The 25,835-nt window shown below is 44.6% G+C and overlaps 1 protein-coding gene across 1 annotated transcript in view; it reads right to left on the bottom strand.

The window, feature by feature from the left end:
* Positions 1–25,835, bottom strand: part of LOC123766098 (microfibril-associated glycoprotein 4) — a 192,167-nt gene that overhangs the window by 62,087 nt on the left and 104,245 nt on the right. Inside the window, exon 6 of the mRNA XM_045754945.2 lies at positions 15,513–15,673. Within this exon, the coding sequence (XP_045610901.1) occupies positions 15,513–15,673 (161 nt within the window). The remainder of the gene's footprint in view (positions 1–15,512; positions 15,674–25,835) is intronic.

The raw sequence follows: 25,835 nt of genomic DNA on the forward strand, positions 1-25,835 counted from the left end.
ATCACACAATCCTAGTTAACATATTCTCTGAAAATAGACTCGATACAATCGTGATTTCACTCTAAGACAGGTGGCAATGCTACGACGACTATTAAAACCTGGCCCTAGAACTATCTCCCGACACTTACAGACACATGATACACCTCTAATTAACATACTTCTATAAGATGACCACCCTCCAACCATAACTTTTCCCTAAAACAGGTGACACACAGTGACGACTTTTTCCAAAATTAAAAGTCGTCGCTAATCTTCCATTCCCTCCACTACGTTAAACATGCCAAAACTAGAAAATAGAAGAAAAGGAGGTGAGGTGATCACAACTTTGAAAATACTATCAGGAATCAACCAAATTGACAAAGAGGAGTTCCTGAAACCAGCAATTTCAAGAAAAAGAGAACACAGATTCAGGCTAAGGCAACGAAGGTGCTAAAAAAATATTAAGTTTTCTTGTGCAAACAGAGTGGTAGACGGTTGGAACAAGTTAAGTGAGAAGGTGGTAGAGGCCAAAACCGTCAGTAGTTTCAAACTGTTATATGACATATAACACGTCTTATATGACAAAGAGTACTGGGAAGACAGGACAACACGAGCGTAGCTCTCATTCTGTAATTACACTGAGGTAATTACATACATCCTGCCTATATCTCCCACATACACTCTCCCTTTCTTTTCATCCACCCCAGCTACCCCGACAAAGAAGAACCCCATCTGCCCTTACAAACATCCTTCCCCATCTCGCCTCACTCTCACCCTATCTCCCCACAAACACACACCCTCCCCGGAACTCCCCACAGACACTTTCTCCTTCTCGTCTCATCACTGTAGCCATTTTCTTGACATACTGTCTTCATCACAGTAATCATCTTTACACCACACCCATCTCCACTCACATATACTCTACCCACATCTCCCTATCGCTGTAAACATTTTCATTACACACTATTTACATCTTTGTAATCAAAAGATTGTGTCCCGAATGCTTATCTGTCGTCGGAACATTCGTTTTTGAATGTCAGTATCTGAATTCACTATATTTAAATAAATGTTAAGATATTCCAGAGTTTTGTTACATATTTCACACCACCAACCTCGTCAAAGGTGGCATAGGTTAAAAAAAAAAGGTGACAATGTCATTAAAAGACAGTAAAAAACTTTGACAACTCTAGGAGTCTCTTTATAAAATCACTAATCAATATACAAAGTTGCAGGATGCTAGCCGCAAGCGTCTGGCTTCCTATTTTCGGTAGACAACCAAAGAGATAGATATTTATAAATGAATGGGGTTCCTGTCAGTTCCTCGATCTCTGTCACTCTACCTCCAATTCCCCCTTCTCTTCCCATCTCCCATTTTTCCTCTCTATCATTTTCTTTTCCTTTCTCCCATTGTCCCTTCCTCTCTCCCATTCTCACTACATTTTCCCCTTGGATTCTCCCTACTTTTTACCTTTCATTCTCCCTCCTTCCCTCCCATTCTTTTTCCCATTAAACTTCACCCCCTTCCCTCTCATTGTTCCTCCCACACTCATATTCCCCCTCCGTCCCTCCTAGTTTCCCCTCCATCCCTCTCTCCTAATCTAAATACCTCCCATTCTCCCCCCCACCTCTCTCGTGTTCTTTTCCCCCTTTTATCTCTCCCGTTATCTCCCGCAGTTGGCAAAAAACGAGCAACACGGAATCAGCGTTATCAATGTTGAATCAATGTTATCGAAGTTGAGTCTAACAAACAATCAGAAATTATGTGTTATAGAGACAGATTGTTCGAGGATTGTGTGGTTGCTTAATTAATACTTCCTATGATATTTCCTCACACGTCTCAATATGAAAAATAGCATCGACATAAATCATTATTGGGTTTTAATATATAATGAGTGAACGTGGATTATTTTCTTGGAGCTGCTATGCCGAGCAACTCCAGGAAAATCAGGAGGCATTGCAGACAAGTTTGTGTTATAAAAAAAAAAATACTGTTTTGCTGGAAGATAGCAATACCTGAAAGAAAGACAAGTCACCTTAATATAATATTAAACAAATCCCTCAAAAATCATTATATCTCTGTCCAAGTTGGTTCCAAGGGTTGTTATAGCCTGAGGGAAAGGGATGTAGAGATAAGCTCCCCACAACCTGTAAAGTGCCCCAGATGGCGTGTCTCAAATAGCCATCGGCAACCAAGTTCAGCTCCTGGCCTGCATGTGTGTCTTAGTCTCTAGGCCTGGCGGAACTACTTCTACCAACAGGAGAAGGGACGAAGGCGGGTCTCTGGTGCCTTAAAACCAGTTGCTTCGGGCATATGGGACTCGTTATCTGTCAAGGCAGCTCATCAAGGGGAAGGAAACCCCCGAATTCAAACCTCTGCTGTTTTGCGGCTAAAACCCACTCATTCAAAAGATTTCGGGAGTCAACCCTGAGGAAAAATCCGGAGTCGGAGTCCCTAAGGCAGTTTGCAGCTTTTTACAGCTACATTCTGGCAACTCCTTCGACGACACAGGTGCCAAGCGTATCGGCGCCGGCCCTTCCTTTGGATCTCATCGGTGGCATGGAGAGGGTGGATCTGCTGCATGGGCAACAGCTGGTCCTTCGTAATTACTGCCCAGGCCTGTGCCCTGGAGAGGACACTTGTTATGATCCCAGGCAGATGAAAAAGGAGTCTCCCCTTTGAGAATTATTCTATCAAGCCTGACCTGACTAGGAGGTCGGAAATACAGACATGAAGATTCATATGTAAAAATAATTGGGTAAATTTTACACGGAATTTAAGATTATGGGCAGTGAATAAGAAAATAGATAAATGACTGGTTAGGAGATGTAGATAATTTGCTGGAGGCGTGACGCTAGCTTCTGGAGGGCTTTGAGCTCACTTGAGTGCCAAACGTCGCAGGGGGGAAGCCGCGCTCCGTTTGAGCTCCAGTCAAAAAGGAACCCCTAGTGATATATCTCCAAGAGAAGAGAAGTGTGAAGACGTGCCAGCTGTAGAATCGAGCTGGGAACGCTGTGGTCTCAAGTCCTGGACGACGAGGAGCGTTTATTAAGCCGCCCAGAGACGTTATCGTGGGCTGTGGGAGCGCCCCCGATCAGACGCTGTCAGAGGAAGGAGCGCCCTCGACTAGGCAATCTGTGGTAAGCACGATTTAAGCCAGTTCATAGTGATTGCTTGTAGTTGGTCGTGTGCCCAGCGACAGTAGCAATGTTTATTGATAAGTTAGACATGTTTTGATAAGGCAGAAGGCCTAAAATAAGAGAGTGGAGAGGGAGGAACACGGAGTGACATCCATCCCCTCTGAGCGCTGGCAGGTGACTGAGGCTGAGGAGGCTCCCAGAGTGAGTGAGGACCGCCAGGCGAGGTGGAGCATGGACCAGCCCAAAAACGGGGGAGTCCACTCTCACAGTGTGTAGAGAGCAGATAGATGTTGGAGGCAAACATATTGTGTGGTTATTTTTGTTTGTGTGTTTAAAGGGGAAATATTTTTATTGGAGTGTCAATGGGTTGCAGGTTTGTCTTTGGGGAAGAAGTTGCTGAGAACTTCGAAGCCAGCACAGAGGGAGTAGTTGATGAGACTCCAAGGTAGTGGAGGAGAGGATCTCGAGCTGTGAGGAGAAGCAGTGAAGAGGAGTATCACGTGCTTCTGTAGAAGTGGTGAAACACCATAGTTGCTCGAGGAAACTTCATGGTGTAGCAGCCAGGAGAGCTGTGGAGGACCCTAGTAGAAGTGGCAAAGCACCATAGTTGCCCAAGGAAAACTTCATGGTAGCAGCCAAGAAGTGCTGCAGAGGATCCTGGTAGTTAAGCCTGGAAGAACCTGAGGATATCAGTTTAGTGAACTTCCAGATGTGGAAGGGGAGTTCTAAATGATTACTTGTAGGGAGGTGATAAAGTGTTATTTTCATTAGCGTGCAAGATGCAGTGAGAGGTGAGTGATTGTTTGCCATTTTTGTACCAAGGAGTGTTTATTCTGAAGCATAAAGTTACAGTCGTAGGCTGGATTACCTACAGATGTATGTGTTCTAGGACTGATAGGGTGATCGATGGATCATTGTTATGTATCAAGGAACATTTATACTGATATATATATGCTATCGCATTCATACGCTGATTTTCCTTGTACATGTTTATAGATATATATATTCTCTTGCTGATAGTGCTACATTGTATTATACGACTTGACCTACTTAAGGAAGTTGGTAATATTAGGTGGTGAATCAGGAGATAGAATACCACTTGATAAGCTGATGATAGAGTTCTGATGGCGTTGGTGCGCAACCTGACTGAAATAGTATAGAGTGTAGGATTCATTATTATTATATGTGTGTATGTATCGTGTATGTGCTTTGTTCAGTAAATGTATTCAAATTTGCTGGTGTTTGCCCTTGTCCTAGTGAGGCTTCCCAGGAAATAGTAAAGAAAGAGAGAGAGAGAGAGAGAGAGAGAGAGAGAGAGAGAGAGAGAGAGAGAGAGAGAGAGAGAGAGAGAGAGAGAGAGAGAGAGAGAGAGAGAGAGAGAGAGAGAGAGAGAGAGAGAGAGAGAGAGAGAGAGAGAGAGAGAGAGAGAGAGAGAGAGAGAAAGAACCAAGAACCACCGCTGTGGACAGGGTAGGATGGAAAACTAGTAAGTCAAAGGGGATTGAGGAGATCATATCACATAAGGAGAGAGTGGGGAGTCACAGCGGCTCGAGTGGGTGTGTGCATGAGACAACGAGGCTGAGTGTTGGAGCCGCATCCCCTAAACGTGTGACGTTGAGCCCCTCTCCAAGAGCCAGAAGCGCCTAGTGTGATCTCCTAGAGAAGTATAAGCACTCTACCGGGTTGTGGGTTGGGCTGTCAAGAAAGGAGGATCAACAACACGACGACAACACCACCAACCCACAGCACTATAATAAATTGGGGGCCTGTGTCCGGGAGAGTGAACTGACACACCCACACCCTGTCCAAGAGTGGATTTGTACACCCCTTGTGGAAATAGATAAACTGTGTGACCGCATGTATACATTCTCTCTCTTGAGAAGACTCACAGGACAAGATGGATAAGGTGCAATGGTTTGTGGAGTCAGGCAAGCCTGAGGACTTGGAAGGTTGCACGAGGGATCAATTAAAACAAATAGCAGAAAAGTGTGGCATCAGGTTGAAAGCATCTAAAGTAACTGGGATGAAGGATGAGATCCTGAGGCAGTTAAGAGCCAAAAGTGAAGCGGCAGAGCAAGGAGCCCAGAAAGGAGCTGAAAGTGGAAAGGAGGATGATGGGCAGGATGAAGTGAGATCCCAGGGATCGAGTAGGAGCAGTAAGAGTAGCCGCAGTAGCAGGAGTAGCTGGAATAGGAGCTTGGAGAGATTCCAGTTAGAGCTCCAGATGCTGCAACAACGAGAGGACAAGGAGAGACAGTTCCAGCTGGAAAAGATGAAATTAGAACTCCAGATGAAATATGAAGCAGAGAAGGAAAAAGAGAAAACCAGGCTGGATGTAGAAAAAGAGAAAACCAAACTGGAAGTAGAAAAAGAGAAAACCAGAGTAGGAGAACTGGAGTTGAAACAGGAGACAGAAAAAGAAAAAGCCCAGGTCGAAAAAGAAAAAGAAAAAACAAAACAAATGCAGATAGAAGCGAATAGAACCTTGGCTGAACGTATGTTGCCAGAGAGCACCACCCAGGTATCACACTCACCAGATGTTAGGGTTAGGGAGAAGGACATTCCCTTGTTTGTGCCCGAAGAGGCAGAGAGCTTCTTCGAGCATTTTGAAAAAGTTGCCAGCATCAAGGAGTGGCCACAGGAGGAATGGGCCCAGCTGGTAAAGTTAAGATTGACCAGTGCAACCATGGAGGCATACACCCAATTGTCACTGGAAGAGTGCCAGGATTATGCCACAGTAAAGAGCAGCATATTGCGCTCGTTTCAAATAACCTCAGAAGCTTATAGGAAGCGCTTCAGAGAGATGATCAAAGTTGGAGCATGTACGTTTGCTGAGACAGCAAGAGATCTGGAAAGATCTCTTGCTGTCCATTCCAGAAGTGGATTGAGGCTGCTGGAGTTGGATCTTACGCTGCCCTGAAGTAACTGATGGTCATGGAGAAGTTCTTGGAGATGATGCATCCCGAAACAAAGTTCAAGATCAAAGAAGCAGGGGTAAAGGATGTGAAAGATGCCGCAGATAGGGCAGATATGATTATGGAAGCATATAAGAGCTTGAGGGAGAACAGAGTGAAGAATGAGTTGAGACGCAACAATGGCAGATCCAGTGGAGTCTGGGGAGGAAGAAGTTTTGGGGGGCAGACAAGCAGACCAGCTAGTTTTAAGCCCCAGGAAGGAAAGCTGCCGAGTCTGCCTGCTGGAGGTAAGGAGGAAAATAAAAATGTGCAGAGGAGACAAGAGTCCAATGAAGCTCCACAGAGTACGAGTAGTACGTCTGGCCCGAGGAACTCCAATACGAGTGGGCAGAGTCAGAGCCACTCGGGGGCGTATAGGAGAGATTTCTCCCAAATGAGGTGCTACAAGTGCAACAGATCAGGTCACATGATGCGAGATTGTCGGCAGGGCAAGAGAGTCGTGACCCTGACCACATGTGATCCCCGGAGGAAGTACGTTGATGTACAACAAGACAAACCACAGAAGGTAGATTTGATGAACGAGCGGTATAGGCCGTTCATTAGTAAAGGTTGGGTCGGCATAGAAGGTCAACCCGAGGTGGGGGTTAGTATCCTCAGGGATACTGGATCCAATCAGAGCTTGATTCTGAGAGGCCTGATAGGAAATGATAGACTGTTAGCTGGCAGTAGGAGGATAAAGATTCATGGGTTGTTGTCTAAGAGTGACATGCCCGTGTGTGCTGTCCAGTTGAAGTCAGATTATTTGTCGGCGGAGGTGATGTTGGGAGTGTGCCCCAACATACCTGTTCCAGGAGTCCAAGTGATCCTGGGGAACGACTTGTGTGGGTCCAAGGTGTTGCCAGAGCTGATAGTAAAAGCTGTGCCGGAGGTAAACCAGAAGGACCGCGGTACAAGTGGAACACCGGACAAGGTAGATCTAGCCAGCATCCTTGAAGATGAGGCAGAGGACAGTCAAGTCATCGTATACCCGGCCTGTGTAGTGACAGAGTCGGATGCCGCCGAGGAAGACATTGGAGATGATGTGGCAGTGTCGACTCCACCAAGGGAGGAGGTCAACATGGACATGTCTGGGCTGTTCGATGAAGATCCAGCTCAGAAGAATGAGGATTCGAGGAAACAGGAAGTGAAGATGACCCTACCTGAAAGGTTCAGTGTGAACCGAGCGGACCTGATTAGGGCTCAGAAAGAGGAGTTTATAGATCTAATCAGGGAGGCAAAAGGGGGAAACTCATGTCCGGAGTCCCCCGTGTATTACTACTTGGACGATGACGTACTAATGAGGAAGTGGCGACCGGACAAGGCCGGCGCAGATAAGGTATGGTTGGAGAAGCACCAAGTGTTAGTGCCGAAGGAGTTTAGGGCGGCTGTGTTAGAACTAGCCCACTCCGTAGATATGGCAGGGCACTTAGGGGTGAAGAAGACCTTAAATAAGGTGCAGGAGCACTTCTACTGGCCGAACGTGTGGAAGGATGTAAAGAAGTATTGTAGGACATGTTTGGCGTGCCAACGTGCAGGTAAGCTGGCTCCGGCTATACCGAAGGGACCTTTAAAGCCCATACCGGCATTTGGCGAGCCTTTTGAGAGAGTCTTGATAGACTGTATAGGTCCGTTGCCAAGGACCAGAAAAGGCCACGAGTATTTACTGACCATAATATGCACGGCCACCCGTTTCCCTGAAGCGATCCCCCTGAGAAGAGTGACGTCGAGAGCCGTTCTGGATAGACTACAAAACTACATTGCGTGGGTAGGAATGCCCAAGGTTATCCAGACGGACCAGGGGAGTGTCTTCCAGTCGAAGTTGTTTAGGGAAACTGTGAAAGGATGGAGGGTAGAGCAAGTGCGCTCGTCACCGTATCACCCTCAGTCGCAGGGAGCATTGGAGCGTTTCCATGGAACGCTAAAGAGCTTGTTAAGGATATACTGCGCTGAGGAAGGGAGTAGTTGGGACAAGGCATTACCATCCGTGTTGTTCGCCATCAGGGATGCGGTAGTAGAATCACTCGGCTTCACCCCATTTCAACTGGTGTGCAGACACTCCGTGAGGAGCCCAGTGGGTGCGCTGAAGGAGCAGCTCACCGTGGATAGGCCTAAGGTGAACGTGGGACAATATGTGAAAACTTTTAGAGAGCGACTCTCTAGGGCCAGAGATTTAGCCAAGAAAAATTTAAGAACGTCCCAGGCAGAGATGGTAAGATATCACGACAGGAAGGTGAAGGGCAGGAGATTTCAAGAAGGAGATCAGGTGTTAGTCCTACTGCCGGTGAAAGGAAGTATATACGTGTCGAGATTTTGTGGACCATATACCAACCAGAAGGCATTAGCGGATGTGAATTATGTAATCCACATGCCAGATCGTCCGAGGAAGTCACAGGTTTGCCACGTGAACATGATAAAGAGGTACTACGACAGAGATAAACCTCTAGGCGGTGAAAAACAGATGGAAACCCCGTTGCAGACGACTGTGCTTTGTGTGGGAGACAGCATGGGAATAGAAGAGGAGAACTGTAAGTTAGAGAGGGCCGATGGCGCAAAGAGATCGAGTGCGGACAGCCTGGCCAAGATAGGTGAACGTTTGGGGCATTTGGAGGATGACCAACGCCAGGAACTAGTGGAGATCCTCCAGAGGAATAAGTCGTTATTCACAGACGTGCCCAGAAGACACCGCGGAACGGTGAACGAAGTAAATGTAGGGAGTGCTGACCCCATCAAGCAGCACCCTTACAGAGTTAACCCGGAGAAAGCAGCGGCAATGAGAGCAGAAGTAAAGTACCTGCTAGATAACGACTTGGCAGAGGTTAGCGACAGTGACTGGAGTTCGCCGTGCCTCCTCGTGAAGAAGAGTGATGGCACGTACCGGTTCTGCACTGATTACAGGAAAGTGAATGCAGTCACAGTCACTGACTCGTTCCCGATACCACGCATTGACGATTGCATGGATCGGATTGGGAGTGCACGGTATGTCTCGAAGATAGACCTGTTGAAGGGATACTACCAGATTCCCCTGTCCGAGGAGGCCAAGAGGATCTCAGCGTTCGTGACACCCGACGGCTGGTACCAATATAAAGTGGTGCCATTCGGAATGAAGAATAGTGGTAGTTGTTTCCAACGAGTAATGAATCAGGTATTACAAGGCGCGACCGGATGTGCAGTGCACATCGATGATATTGTAGTGTTCGCTGATTCCTGGAAGGATCACGTAGATCGACTTTTAGATTTGTTCGATCGATTGGAGAAGGCCAACATGACGATCAACTTAGCAAAAAGCAAGTTCGGGAGAGCCCGCCTGGAGTACCTTGGATATATAGTAGGGCAAGGCGAGGTTGCTCCGGTAAGAACAAAGGTGGAGGCCATTGACAACTTCCCGGTGCCCAGGAGTAAGAAAGAATTGTTGAGATACCTCGGTATGGTTGGATATTACCGGAAGTTCTGTGAAAATTTCTCCACCATAGCCGCTCCTATGACGAGTTTGCTATCAAAGAGCAAGAAGTGGGAGTGGAATGGAACAGCACAAGAAGCGTTTGAAAAGACCAAAAGACTGTTGACCGAGGCGCCTGTACTAGTGTCGCCAGATTTTGGAGCGCCGTTTATGTTATTTGTAGATGCCAGTGATATAGGGGCTGGAGCTGTACTGACGCAGCAGAATGATGGAATTTACCGCTCCATGTCCTTCTTTTCGAAGAAGTTCGTTAAGCACCAGAGGTCGTACAGTACAGTCGAGAAAGAGACTTTGGCCCTGGTGATGGCATTGAAACATTATGAAGTGTATGTGAGTGGGGGAGGACACACAGTGATGGTGTATACAGACCATAATCCCCTAGTTTTCCTGAGGAAAATGAAGCATGCAAACCAGAGGTTAACCAGATGGTTTTTATCGCTCCAAGAGTATGACCTGGTGATAACACACAAAAGAGGGCGAGACAATGTAGTGGCTGATGCGTTATCTCGAGCGTAGCCACTAGAATAATTCTCAAAAACAAGGGGAAGGGAGTGTTATGATATCAGGCAGCCGAAAAACGAGTCTCCCCTTTGAGAATTATTCTATCAAGCCTGACCTTACTAGAAGGTCGGAAATACAGACATGAAAATTCATATGTAAAAATAATTGGGTAAATTTTACACAGAGTTTAAGATTATGGGCAGTGAATAAGAAAATAAATAAATGACTGGTTAGGAGATGTAGATAATTTGCTGGAGGCGTGACGCTAGCTTCTGAAGGGCTTTGAGCTCACTTGAGTGCCAAACGTCGCAGGGGGGAAGCCGCGCTCCGTTTAAGCTCCCATCAGAAAGGAACCCCTAGTGATATATCTCCAAGAGAAGAGAAGTGTGCAGACGTGCCAGCTGTAGAATCGAGCTGAGAACGCTGTGGTCTCAAGTCCTGGACGGCGAGGAGAGTTTATTAAGCCGTTATCTCCCAGAGACGTTATCATGGGCTGTGGGAGCGCCCCGACCAGACATTGTCAGAGGGAGGAGCGCCCTCGACTAGGCAATCTGTGCTAAGCACGATTTAAGCCAGTTCATAGTGATTGCTTGTAGTTGGTCGTGTGCCCAGCGACAGTAGCAATGTTTATTGATAAGTTAGACATGTTTTGATAAGGCAGAAGGCCTAAAGTAAGAAAGTGGAGAGGAAGGAACACGGAGCGACATCCGTCCCCTCTAAGCGCTGGCAGGTGACTGAGGGGAGGACCCTCCCAGAGTGAGTGAGGACCGCCGGGCGAGGGGGAGCATGGACCTGCCCAAAAACGGGGGAGTCCACTCTCACAGTGTGTAGAGAGCAGATAGATGTTGGAGGCAAACATATTGTGTGGTTATTTTTGTTTGTGTGTTTAAAGGGGAAATATTTTTATTGGAGTGTCAATGGGTTGCAGGTTTGTCTTTGGGGAAGAAGTTGCTGAGAACTTCGAAGCCAGCACAGAGGGAGTAGTTAATGAGACTCCAAGTTAGTGGAGGAGAGGACCTCGAGCTGTGAGGAGAAGCAGTGAAGAGGAGTATCACGTGCTTCTGTAGAAGTGGTGAAACACCATAGTTGCTCGAGGAAACTTCATGATGTAGCAGCCAGGAGAGCTGTGGAGGACCCTAGTAGAAGTGGCAAAGCACCATAGTTGCCCAAGGAAAACTTCATGGTAGCAGCCAAGAAGTGCTGCAGAGTACTGGTAGTTAAGCCCGGAAGAACCTGAGGATATCAGGGTAGTGAACTTCCAGATGTGGAAGGGGAGTTCTAAATGATTACTTGTAGGGAGGTGATAAAGTGTTTTTTCATTAGCGTGCAAGATGCAGTGAGAGGTGAGTGATTGTTTGCCATTTTTGTACCAAGGAGTGTTTATTCTGAAGCATAGAGTTACAGTCGTAGGTTGGATTACCTACAGATGTATGTGTTCTAGGACTGATAGGGTGATCGATGGATCATTGTTATGTATCAAGGAACATTTATACTGATATATATATGTTATCGCATTCATACGCTGATTTTCCTTGTACATGTTTATGGATATATATATTCTCTTGCTGATAGTGCTACATTGTATTATAAGACTTGACCTACTTGAGGAAGTTGGTAATATTAGGTGGTGAATCAGGAGATAGAATACCACTTGATAAGCTGATGATAGAGTTCTGATGGCGTTGGTGCGCAACCTGACTGAAATAGTATAGAGTGTAGGATTCATTATTATTATATGTGTGTATGTATTGTGTATGTGCTTTGTTCAGTAAATGTATTCAAATTTGCTGGTGTTTGCCCTTGTCCTAGTGAGGCTTCCCAGGAAATAGTAAAGAAAGAAAGAGAGAGAGAGAGAGAGAGAGAGAGAGAGAGAGAGAGAGAGAGAGAGAGAGAGAGAGAGAGAGAGAGAGAGAGAGAGAGAGAGAGAGAGAGAGAGAAGAGAGAGAGAGAGAGAGAGAGAAAGAGAGAGAGAGAGAGAGAGAGAGAGAGTGAGAGAGAGAGAGAGAGAGAGAGAGAGAGAGAGAGAGAGAGAGAGAGAGAGAGAGAGAGAGAGAGAGAGAGAGAGAGAGAGAGAGAGAGAGAGAGAGAGAGAGAGAGAGAGAGAGAGAGAGAGAGAGAGAGAGAGAGAGAGAGAGAGAGAGAGAGAGAGAGAGAGAGAGAGAGAGAGAGAGAGAGAGAGAGAGAGAGAGAGAGAGAGAGAGAGAGAGAGAGAGAGAGAGAGAGAGAGAGAGAGAGAGAGAGAGAGAGAGAGAGAGAGAGAGAGAGAGAGAGAGAGAGAGAGAGAGAACCAAGAACCACCGCCATGGACAGGGTAGGATGGAAAACTAGTAAGTCAAAGGGGATTGAGGAGATCATATTACATAAGGAGAGAGTGGGGAGTCCCAGCGGCTCGAGTGGGTGTGTGCACGAGACAACGAGGCTGAGTGTTGGAGCCGCATCCCCTAAACGTGTGACGTTGAGCCCCTCTCCAAGAGCCAGAAGCGCCTAGTGTGATCTCCTAGAGAAGTATAAGCACTCTACCAGGTTGTGGGTTGGGCTGTCAAGAAAGGAGGATCAACAACACGACGACAACACCACCAACCCACCGCACTATAATATACTCTAGCATCACCTTGGCGATGGCTCAACATGGGAAGCGACAGTTACCGGTGATAAGCCTACCACTCAATTGGCGTAGAGTGAGGCGCCAGGGATTGCTTCCGTCGGTGGGAGAACTCATCAGATTTCACAGGACAGCTACCACCCGCCTCAAGCTGGGCAGCCCTCAGCCAATAAGGTGCTGTCCCGCCATGGTTCGCCTGCTCCACTGGGTGCGTGGGGCTTAGGCCACAATCCAATAAGCGTATCGTCAACTATGCACCAAGCAAAAGAATCACAGAGCCACCCAGCTCTCAAACTGGGCACATGGAATATAAGAACCATGACACCGGATCTCTCGGAAGATCTACTGGAAGTGAACGACGCCCGCAAGACAGCTGTGATCAACAGTGAACTACGCAGACTTTAGATGGACATAGTCGCCCTGCAGGAGACACGTCTGCTCGGCAGCATACGGGAGAAGTACTTTGCCTTCTTCTGGCAGGGCAAACCCCCAGAAGAGGTAAGGGAGCACGGCGTTGGCTTTGCCATCAGGAACAGGTTGGACGGTCCATAGTACCGTCCACGGAGGGGTCTGCAAGGATCATCAAACTTCAGTCTCATACAGCAGCAGGAATGGTCAGCCTCATCAATGCCTATGCACCAACACTGACCTCCTCTACCGAAGTGAAGGACGAGTTCTTCTAGACCTCGGCCTAACTCTCAGAGACATACCTCAACAAGAGCCAGTCTTCCTCCTGGGAGATTCTAATGCAAGAGTTGGTTCTGATCACAGCTCTTGGCCTTCCTGCCTGGGCCAGTTTGGATTTGGGAAGATGAATGAGAGTGGGCAACGCCTTCTGGAGTTCTGCTGCCGTCATGATCTCTGCATCACCAATTCGTTCCTCGACACCAAACCCCAGCATAAGGTTTCTTGGAGACACCCTAGGTTTAGACCTAGGGTCTAAACATTGGCACCAACTCGACCTGGTGCTTACAGGGCGTAGCAATCTGAGAAACGTCAAACTGACCCACATCTTCCAAAGCGCAGATTGTGACACCGACCACTCTCTCGTCGTTTGCAGAGTAAAGTTCCAGCCCCGGAAAATCCACAGAGCAAAGAAGGAGAGAAAACAGTGAATTCACTTTCCTCAGGGAAGGCCCCAAGAGACAACGGGATTCCACCTGAAGTTCTCAAGTGCGCTCGTGGAACACTTTAAACTGAGCTTCATGAACTTCTGTGCCAGTGCTGGAGGGAGGGCTCGGTGCCACAAGACATGAGAGATGCAAACATCATCACTCTCTACAAAAATAAAGGTGACAGAAGTGATGTCAACATCTATCGTGGCATCTCTTTACTCAGCGTCGTCTGCAAACTCTTCGCCAGGGTCGTCTTGGTCAGGCTTCAGATTCTTCCCGAAAGAGTTTACCCTGAGTAACAGTGTGGTTTCCGAGCAGAGAGGTCGACCACTGACATGGTGTTTTCCATGAGACAGCTTCAAGAAAAGTGCAGGGAGCAGAGAAAAGCCTTTTACATCGCCTTCATTGACCCTACAAAGGCCTTCGACCTTGTGAGCATAGACGGACTCTTCAAGATCTTGGCCAAAATTGGCTGCCCACCCACCTTACTTAGCATGATACAATCGTTACACAGGGACATGAAGGAGACAGTCGTATACGACGGCTCAACTTCTGAACCATTCAACATCAACAGTGGTGTTAAACAGGGGTGTGTTCTTGTGCCAACCCTATTCGACATCTTCTTGCGATCCTCGTCAAGCATGCCTTTGGAACAACCACAGAGGGCATCTATCTCCGTACAAGATCTGATGGAAAGCTCTATAATCTATCAAGACTCCGAGCAAAGACAAAAGTACAGATGCGAATCCTCTGGGAATCCTCTTCGCCGACGACGCACCGATCACCACACACACAGCAGCAGCTACTCAACCGCTTTGCCGCAGCCTGTTCCAGATTCGTCCTGATAATCAGTCTGAAGAAGACACAGGTGATGGGACAAGACGTCAATGAGCTACCCTGTGTAAACATCGCAGACTATGTGCTGGAGGCAGTTCACGAGTTTGTGTACCTGGGGTCCACAATCTCAGACATCCTTTCCCTGGACACTGAGCTCAACAAGCGTATCGTGAAGGCCGCAACAACACTGGCCAGGCTCACAAAGTGCGTTTGGGAAAATGCCAAACTGACAGTGCACACCAAGGCACAAGTCTACATGGCATGTGTGGTGAGTACACTTCTCTACGGCTCGGAATTCTGGACCCTGCGCACTCGCCAGGAGAGATGGCTCAATACCTTTCACAAGACGCATCCTTGACATCACATGGAAAGACCACGTCACCAACAACACAGTACTCGAGAGAACAGGAGTCCCTTCAATGTTCACTCCTCTGAAGCAGAGATGCATGCGATGGCTGGGACATGTCACACACATGGATTATGGCCGTATACCGAAGGACCTCTTGTATGGAGAACTGGCATCAGGAAGGAGACCCACCGGAAGACCTCATCTGCGTTTCAAAGATGTGTGCAAACGCGACCTCAAGCAGATGAACATCGACATCAACACTTGGGAGGCAGCAGCTGCGGACAGATCTACCTGGAGATGCAAAGTGCAGAAGGGACTCCAGTAATTCGAGGATTAACTGAAGAGGCAGGCGGAGGATAATAGACTTCAGAGGAGGTCTCGATCACTGTCAGACGCACCCGCTTCGGCGTTTATCTGCACTCGCTGTAGTTGGGACTGTCATTCTTGGGTTGGCCTTCACAGCCACAGCAGGCGCTGCATCCAACTAGACACCCAGGACACAACTCTATAATCCTACAGTATTGACGGTTGCCTACTACTATTACTGTCCGAGTGTATGTGATGCATCGCAAATACGTACCTATCCAGTATTCCCGGTGCGGATTACCAAACCCGGTCTTGTAGTCCTCCCACAAGCGAGCGAAGTTTTCTTGGACCATCTGAGGCCCTCGAGCTAACATGATCACCCAGCCGCCGCCCTCCGTTGTCATGTCACACCACACAGTCACTGGCTGGCAGCAGCTGGCAAATGAAGTCAGTCTGATCACATGATGAAATAACACCCTGGCGGATATAGTGGTGACATGGGCATGTAATAATATGTTAGTGACATGGTCATCTGATAATACGATATTGACATGGGCATCTGAAAATATTTTATTGACATGGGCATCTGATAATATGGTAGTGACATGGACATCTGATAATATGGTGGTGACATGGGCATCTGAAAATATGTTATTGACTTGGGCATCTGATAATTTGTTATTGACATGTGCATCTGATAATATGGTGGTGACATGTGCATCTGATAATATGTTATTGACATGGGAATCTGAAAATATGGTGGTGACATGGACGTCTGATGACATGTTATTAACATGGGCATCTGATAATATGGGGGTGATATGGACCTCCGATAATAAGTTATTGACATAGGCATCTGATAATATGGTGGTGACATGGGCATTTGATAATATGTTATTGGCATGGGTATCTGATAATATGTTATTGACATCGGCATCTGATGGAATGATAGTGACTTGGAATTAGAGTTGAGGAATCCACATTGCCTTGGGTGTGTAAAGGGCTCTATACAATTGAGAAATGGAGTGTATTTCCTTGCTTTATGCACTCATGTGCATGGTCCTTAACTGCCTCTCCATGCAGCTAGCCTTTGTTGTGCTTACTATCAATGTATAGAGCATGACAGGAGCAGTCCACAGTTCAACATTACTACGAGGGCCTTTGCACGTTGATTGTGCATTGTGCTGCAGTCATTAGAAGATCAGCTGTCTGAATACACAGTATACAGCTTTGGAGCAGAGCATGAGGAGTCCAGAAGTAGTTTGGTGCAGTGTAGAGAGTTGTCTTACCGCTTATGTCTCTCTCTGGAGACTGCCTGAGGGTACAACCGAGGTCAGAGCCACGTGATGTGAGATCACGTTGACTCCTTCCTAGCTTCTGGAATTAATTAATTGTCAGGGGAAAACGCCAAGCCATTAAAACTTTATAGCACTGGGAAGGGGTCAGGATAAGGATTTGGTATGGGACGGGGAAAGGAATGGTGCCCAACCACCTTGAAGGCTGGGAATTGAACGCCGATCTGCATGAAGCGAGTCCGTCGCTCTACCGTCCAGTCAAAGTGGCTGTATATTCTTCTGGAAGATTCTGGCTTTTTTCCTCATGAAAATAAGAAGCTGCTCTGTGGTTGACTCATTATAAGAGCTGTCACACTATTGGATTAGGTATCTCTGGCTGTTACACAAAGGAACAAGCCCGACACTCTGCTGTTGTTACTGCCTTCGTTATTCTGTGTCGTGAGTTTATGTGGTAGAAACGATCCTTGATTTGGCCAAATCAAACGTCTCTGATTCAAAATTAAAGTCTCTATCATTCATTTGTGTTTAACCAGTTTGGGCTAAAAACAGATTCCCCAGACTGCTCAACTCGTTATAATTACTAAAAAAGGAACTTTGTTCTAGTGTGGACCTAGCATAACCGATCCCACGTGATTCATGTGTAACAGAATGTTGAATCGCTATAAATTAGTGGAATCCTATACACTTCACCTTAGTGTTTCACTTAACTCTCCATATTTACGCGGAAATCGTGTAAAAAGATCAGTGTTATCGTAAATATATCAGACTTATGTATACATGGACTTTGGGGTGATACACATGACTGTGTATCACCATGCATGTGTATAATCACTCACATGACCGTGTATCACCATGCACGTGTGTAACCACTCACATGACTGTGTATCACCATGCATGTGTATAACCATTCACATGACTGTGTATCACCATGCATGTGTAAAACCACTCACATGACTGTGTATCACCATGCACGTTTGTAACCACTCACATGACTGTGTATCACCATGCATGTGTATAACCACTCACATGACTGTGTATCACCATGCACGTGTGTAACCACTCACATGACTGTGTATCTCCATGCACGTGTGTAACCACTCACATGACCGTGTATCACCATGCACGTGTGTAACCACTCACATGACCGTGTATCACCATGCACGTGTGTAACAACTCACATGACTGTGTATCACCATGCACGTATGTAACCACTCACATGACCGTGTATCACCATGCACGTGTGTAACCACTCACATGACCGTGTATCACCATGCACGTGTGTAACAACTCTCACTGTAATTGCACTATTGTGTCTCTTTCTAAAGCCTCATATCCAGAGTGTGTGTAGGTTGTATTGCATTATACATCCAGAGTGTGTGTAGGTTGTATTGCAACACATATCCAGTGTGTGTAGGCTGTATTGCAACACATATCCAGTGTGTGTAGGCTGTATTGCAACACATATCCAGTGTGTGTAGGCTGTATTGCAACACATATCCAGTGTGTGTAGGCTGTATTGCAACACATATCCAGTGTGTGTAGGCTGTATTGCAACACATATCCAGTGTGTGTAGGCTGTATTGCAACACATATCCAGTGTGTGTAGGCTGTATTGCAACACATATCCAGTGTGTGTAGGCTGTATTGCAACACATATCCAGTGTGTGTAGGCTGTATTGCAACACATATCCAGTGTGTGTAGGCTGTATTGCAACACATCACCAGTAGCCAGCAAAAATCGCCTGGTGCGTCTTCTGTGTGGTGAACTCATCGCCTGGAGCTAATCATCGTTGTCCCATTGTTCCACTAGGTGTGAATGGATAGAGTGAGTGGAAGAACCGGCTAATTATGTGTGAAATTGTCACTTCTTCATGTTTCCTCGCTAACCAGGTCGATTGTCGATTCTTAGGAATCGACCGCCTGGTTAGAGAGACTTCATATTTGTTTGAAACGAATGGGAGTCTGCTAGCCAAGGTAACGTTTTACTCTGACAGGTTGTCAGCCTGTGTGGTAACGCCAGTCATCTCCGTTGTGCCTTATTATAGGATCACACATTTAGGGTCATTTGTGACCACTGTGTTAAATGTCAATATATTAGTTGAGTGTTAAGTAATTATTTCACATCAGATACTTAGTGACTCGATTTGTACTAAGTATTTAATTTACTGTCTCAGCTCAAACCAGAGCATTTTATACACAGTAAGTACATGATCAGTACACCAGCTATATAACAATAATTATGTCTTAGTGACCAATAAATGCCATTTCTTACTGTGCCATCTTTAGCAAATATTGTAATATATATATATATATATATATATATATATATATATATATATATATATATATATATATATATATATATATATATATATATATATATATATATATATATATATATATATATTGGCGTATACTGACAGCAGGTTTTCATATAGACATGTTTCATTGAATAAAACTATAAATTATATATATATATATATATATATATATATATATATATATATATATATATATATATATATTATTAAATATGACCGAAAAAGTAAGATTAATAATTCTAACACGAATTTTCTCAATCTTTCGTACATTTCTTTTCACTGTTGGAGGTAAATCAAAAATCAATTCTCCAAAATTCATTTTTATTTCTAGTCTGACGCGACACGAGCGCGTTTCGTAAAACTTATTACATTTTCAAAGACTTTAGTTCACAAATACACAACTGAATAGAACTTACGCATCTCCGATTTTATATCTACATTTGAGTGAGGTGGAAGGGGTGATGTGGCATTAACACAAGACAGAACAAGAGGTGGCATTAATAGGGTATTAATTTCATCAACACAAGACAGAACAAGAGGTGGCATTAATAGGGGATTAATTTCATCAACACAAGACAGAACACGAAACAATGGGTATTGAATAGAAGTGTTTGTAGAAAGCCTATTGGTCCATATTTCTTGATGCTTCTATATTGGAGCGGAGTCTTGAGGTGGGTAGAATATAGTTGTGCAATAATTGGCTGTTGATTGCTGGTGTTGACTTCTTGATGTGTAATTTTTGATTTACCTCCAACAGTGAAAAGAAATGTACGAAAGATTTAGAAAATTCGTGTTAGAATTATTAATCTTACTTTTTCGGTCATATTTAATTATATATGTCTACAGGAAAGACGTTGACTCCTTCCTAGCTCCTTCTTGACTCCTTCCTGTGATCTCAACGAGATCACGTTGACTCCTTCCTAGCTTCTGGAATTAATTAATTGTCAGGGGAAAACGCCAAGCCATTACAACTTTATAGCACTGGGAAGGGGTCAGGATAAGGATTTGGTATGGGACGGGGAAAGGAATGGTGCCCAACCACCTTGAAGGCTGGGAATTGAACGCCGATCTGCATGAAGCGAGTCCGTCGCTCTACCGTCCAGTCAAAGTGGCTGTATATTCTTCTGGAAGATTCTGGCTTTTTTCCTCATGAAAATAAGAAGCTGCTCTGTGGTTGACTCATTATAAGAGCTGTCACACTATTGGATTAGGTATCTCTGGCTGTTACACAAAGGAACAAGCCCGACACTCTGCTGTTGTTACTGCCTTCGTTATTCTGTGTCGTGAGTTTATGTAGTAGAAACGATCCTTGATTTGGCCAAATCAAACGTCTCTGATTCAAAATTAAAGTCTCTATCATTCATTTGTGTTTAACCAGTTTGGGCTAAAAACAGATTCCCCAGACTGCTCAACTCGTTATAATTACTAAAAAAGGAACTTTGTTCTAGTGTGGACCTAGCATAACCGATCCCACGTGATTCATGTGTAACAGAATGTTGAATCGCTATAAATTAGTGGAATCCTATACACTTCACCTTAGTGTTTCACTTAACTCTCCATATTTACGCGGAAATCGTGTAAAAAGATCAGTGTTATCGTAAATATATCAGACTTATGTATACATGGACTTTGGGGTGATACACATGACTGTGTATCACCATGCATGTGTATAACCACTCACATGACCGTGTATCACCATGCACGTGTGTAACCACTCACATGACTGTGTATCACCATGCATGTGTATAACCATTCACATGACTGTGTATCACCATGCATGTGTAAAACCACTCACATGACTGTGTATCACCATGCACGTTTGTAACCACTCACATGACTGTGTATCACCATGCATGTGTATAACCACTCACATGACTGTGTATCACCATGCACGTGTGTAACCACTCACATGACTGTGTATCTCCATGCACGTGTGTAACCACTCACATGACCGTGTATCACCATGCACGTGTGTAACCACTCACATGACCGTGTATCACCATGCACGTGTGTAACAACTCACATGACTGTGTATCACCATGCACGTGTGTAACCACTCACATGACCGTGTATCACCATGCACGTGTGTAACCACTCACATGACCGTGTATCACCATGCACGTGTGTAACAACTCTCACTGTAATTGCACTATTTGTCTCTTTCTAAAGCCTCATATCCAGAGTGTGTGTAGGTTGTATTGCATTATACATCCAGAGTGTGTGTAGGTTGTATTGCAACACATATCCAGTGTGTGTAGGCTGTATTGCAACACATATCCAGTGTGTGTAGGCTGTATTGCAACACATATCCAGTGTGTGTAGGCTGTATTCCCGGCTGGTGTGTAGGCCAGGCTGTATTGCAACACATATCCAGTGTGTGTAGGCTGTATTGCAACACATATCCAGTGTGTGTAGGCTGTATTGCAACACATCACCAGTAGCCAGCAAAAATCGCCTGGTGCGTCTTCTGTGTGGTGAACTCATCGCCTGGAGCTAATCATCGTTGTCCCATTGTTCCACTAGGTGTGAATGGATAGAGTGAGTGGAAGAACCGGCTAATTATGTGTGAAATTGTCACTTCTTCTTGTTACCTCGCTAACCAGGTCGATTGTCGATTCTTAGGAATCGACCGCCTGGTTAGAGAGACTTCATATTTGTTTGAAACGAATGGGAGTCTGCTAGCCAAGGTAACGTTTTACTCTGACAGGTTGTCAGCCTGTGTGGTAACGCCAGTCATCTCCGTTGTGCCTTATTATAGGATCACACATTTAGGGTCATTTGTGACAACTGTGTTAAATGTCAATATATTAGTTGAGTGTTAAGTAATTATTTCACATCAGATACTTAGTGACTCGATTTGTACTAAGTATTTAATTTACTGTCTCAGCTCAAACCAGAGCATTTTATACACAGTAAGTACATGATCAGTACACCAGCTATATAACAATAATTATGTCTTAGTGACCAATAAATGCCATTTCTTACTGTGCCATCTTTAGCAAATATTGTAATATATATATATATATATATATATATATATATATATATATATATATATATATATATATATATATATATATATATATATATATATATTGGCGTATACTGACAGCAGGTTTTCATATAGACATGTTTCATTGAATAAAACTATAAATTATATATATATATATATATATATATATATATATATATATATATATATATATATATATATATATATATATATTATTAAATATGACCGAAAAAGTAAGATTAATAATTCTAACACGAATTTTCTCAATCTTTCGTACATTTCTTTTCACTGTTGGAGGTAAATCAAAAATCAATTCTCCAAAATTCATTTTTATTTCTAGTCTGACGCGACACGAGCGCGTTTCGTAAAACTTATTACATTTTCAAAGACTTTAGTTCACAAATACACAACTGAATAGAACTTACGCATCTCCGATTTTATATCTACATTTGAGTGAGGTGGAAGGGGTGATGTGGCATTAACACAAGACAGAACAAGAGGTGGCATTAATAGGGTATTAATTTCATCAACACAAGACAGAACAAGAGGTGGCATTAATAGGGTATTAATTTCATCAACACAAGACAAAACAAGAGGTGGCATTAATAGGGGATTAATTTCATCAACACAAGACAGAACACGAAACAATGGGTATTGAATAGAAGTGTTTGTAGAAAGCCTATTGGTCCATATTTCTTGATGCTTCTATATTGGAGCGGAGTCTTGAGGTGGGTAGAATATAGTTGTGCAATAATTGGCTGTTGATTGCTGGTGTTGACTTCTTGATGTGTAATTTTTGATTTACCTCCAACAGTGAAAAGAAATGTACGAAAGATTGAGAAAATTCGTGTTAGAATTATTAATCTTACTTTTTCGGTCATATTTAATTATATATGTCTACAGGAAAGACTGCTACCAAAATATACTAATATATATATATATATATATATATATATATATATATATATATATATATATACATTATATATATATATATATATATATATATATATATATATATATATATATATATATATATATATATATATATATATACATATATGTATTATTGTTGTGTTCTCATATCTTTTACAATTCTGTTACTAGACAGAACTGTGCATTGATCGCGTTCCGCATTACAAGTGTGTTATAAGTACTCTGCAGTATACCAGTCGATATTCCTTGTGTCTGCCAGTGCCAAGACAGCAATCACCAGAGTCACTTAGCTCACTCAGTGGCCTACAAGTGTCCGGAGACAAGTTCTCCGTTTGCTTAGATTTTGTGGCAGTGATACGCTATCGTTAAATAGAGGAACCTTGTCTAATACTGTTAAGGTATTTTAATATATTTGTAATTTATTATATGCGCTTTCAATCATACCCTTTTCACTGTACTTCTCTCACACACACACACACGCGACTCCCTGGCTCTCTTGAGAGCTCTTGACACTATTTCAAGGGTGTAGAGCTGCTTCACATCTCAAGGGTGGAGCTGCTTCACATTTCAAGGGTGGAACTGCTACACATCTCAAGGGTAGAGCTGCTTCACATCTCAAGGGTGGAACTGCTTCACATCTCTAGGGTAGAGCTGCTTCACATCTCAAGGGTAGAGCTGCTTCACATCTCAAGGGTAGAGCTACTTCACATCTCAAGGGTAGAGCTGCTTCACATCTCAAGGGTAGAGCTGCTTCACATCTCAAGGGTAGAGCTGCTTCACATCTCAAGGGTAGAGCTGCTTCACATCTCAGGGGTAGAGCTGCTTCACATCTCAAGGGTAGAGCTTTTTCACATCTCAAGGGTAGAGCTACTTAACATCTCAGGGGTAGAGCTGCTTCACATCTCAAGGGTAGAGCTGCTTCACATCTCAAGGATAGAGCTGCTTCACATTTCAAAGGTACAGCTGCTTCACATCTCAAGGATAGAGCTGCTTCACATTTCAAAGGTACAGCTGCTTCACATCTCAAGGATAGAGCTGCTTCACATTTCAAAGGTACAGCTGCTTCACATCTCAAGGGTAGAGCTGCTTCACATCTCAAGGGTAGAGCTGCTTCACATTTCAAAGGTACAGCTGCTTCACATCTCAAGGATAGAGCTGCTTCACATCTCAAGGGTAGAGCTGCTTCACATTTCAAAGGTACAGCTGCTTCACATCTCAAGGATAGAGCTGCTTCACATCTCAAGGGTAGAGCTGCTTCACATCTCAAGGGTAGAGCTGCTTCACATCTCAGGGGTAGAGCTGCTTCACATCTCAAGGGTAGAGCTGTTTCACATCTCAAGGGTAGAGCTACTTAACATCTCAGGGGTAGAGCTGCTTCACATCTCAAGGGTAGAGCTGCTTCACATCTCAAGGATAGAGCTGCTTCACATTTCAAAGGTACAGCTGCTTCACATCTCAAGGATAGAGCTGCTTCACATTTCAAAGGTACAGCTGCTTCACATCTCAAGGATAGAGCTGCTTCACATTTCAAAGGTACAGCTGCTTCACATCTCAAGGGTAGAGCTGCTTCACATCTCAAGGGTAGAGCTGCTTCACATTTCAAAGGTACAGCTGCTTCACATCTCAAGGATAGAGCTGCTTCACATCTCAAGGGTAGAGCTGCTTCACATTTCAAAGGTACAGCTGCTTCACATCTCAAGGATAGAGCTGCTTCACATCTCAAGGGTAGAGCTGCTTCACATCTCAAGGGTAGAGCTGCTTCACATCTCAAGGGTAGAGCTGCTTCACATTTCAAAGGTACAGCAGCTTCACATCTCAAGGATAGAGCTGCTTCACATCTCTAGGGTACAGCTGCTTCACATTTCAAAGGTACAGCTGCTTCACATCTCAAGGGTAGAGCTGCTTCACATCTCAAGGGTAGAGCTGCTTCACATCTCAAGGGTAGAGCTGCTTCACATCTCAAGGGTAGAGCTGCTTCACATCTCAAGGATAGAGCTGCTTCACATCTCAGGGGTAGAGCTGCTTCACATCTCAAGGATAGAGCTGCTTCACATCTCATGGGTAGAGCTGCTTCACATCTCAAGGATGGAGCTGCTTCACATCTCAAGGGTAGAGCTGCTTCACATCTCAAGGGTAGAGCTGCTTCACATCTCAAGGATAGAGCTGCTTCACATCTCAGGGATAGAGCTGTTTCACATCTCATGGATAGAGCTGCTTCACATCTCATGGATAGAGCTGCTTCACATCTCAGGGATAGAGCTGCTTCACATCTCAAGGATAGAGCTGCTTCACATCTCAGGGATAGAGCTGTTTCACATCTCATGGATAGAGCTGCTTCACATCTCATGGATAGAGCTGCTTCACATCTCATGGATAGAGCTGCTTCACATCTCATGGATAGAGCTGCTTCACATCTCAGGGATAGAGCTGCTTCACATCTCATGGATAGAGCTGCTTCACATCTCATGGATAGAGCTGCTTCACATCTCAGGGATAGAGCTGCTTCACATCTCATGGATAGAGCTGCTTCACATCTCATGGATAGAGCTGCTTCACATCTCAGGGATAGAGCTGCTTCACATCTCAAGGATAGAGCTGTTTCACAGACTTGCATCAACTAAAAATTGATAAATGACTGGCTAGCGTTCTAAGCCATCTGGCGACTGTCTTTTTAGTAGGACAATCTAATGAAAGACTACGATATCATAGTGGAAGAGTTAATTCGTGTTATTATCTTGGCCATTGGTATATCTTGTTGATGGTCCTTTGGGGAACTCAGTGTGGGCTATTGCATGTGCAAGGCGAAATTGCAGGTCTTCTGTGAGAACTCCCGTCCATATACCTGGGCATCTGAGGATATGCTAGTGACATGGACATCTGAGGATATACTAGTGACATGGACATCTGAGGATATGCTGGTGACATGGACATCTGAGGATATGCTGGTGACATGGACATCTGTGGATATGCTAGTGACATGGACATCTGTGGATATGCTAGTGACATGGGCATCTGAGGATATACTAGTGACA

This window comes from Procambarus clarkii, chromosome 9, assembly GCF_040958095.1.
Source record: "Procambarus clarkii isolate CNS0578487 chromosome 9, FALCON_Pclarkii_2.0, whole genome shotgun sequence".
In the NCBI taxonomy this organism is placed as follows: Eukaryota; Metazoa; Arthropoda; class Malacostraca; order Decapoda; family Cambaridae; genus Procambarus; species Procambarus clarkii.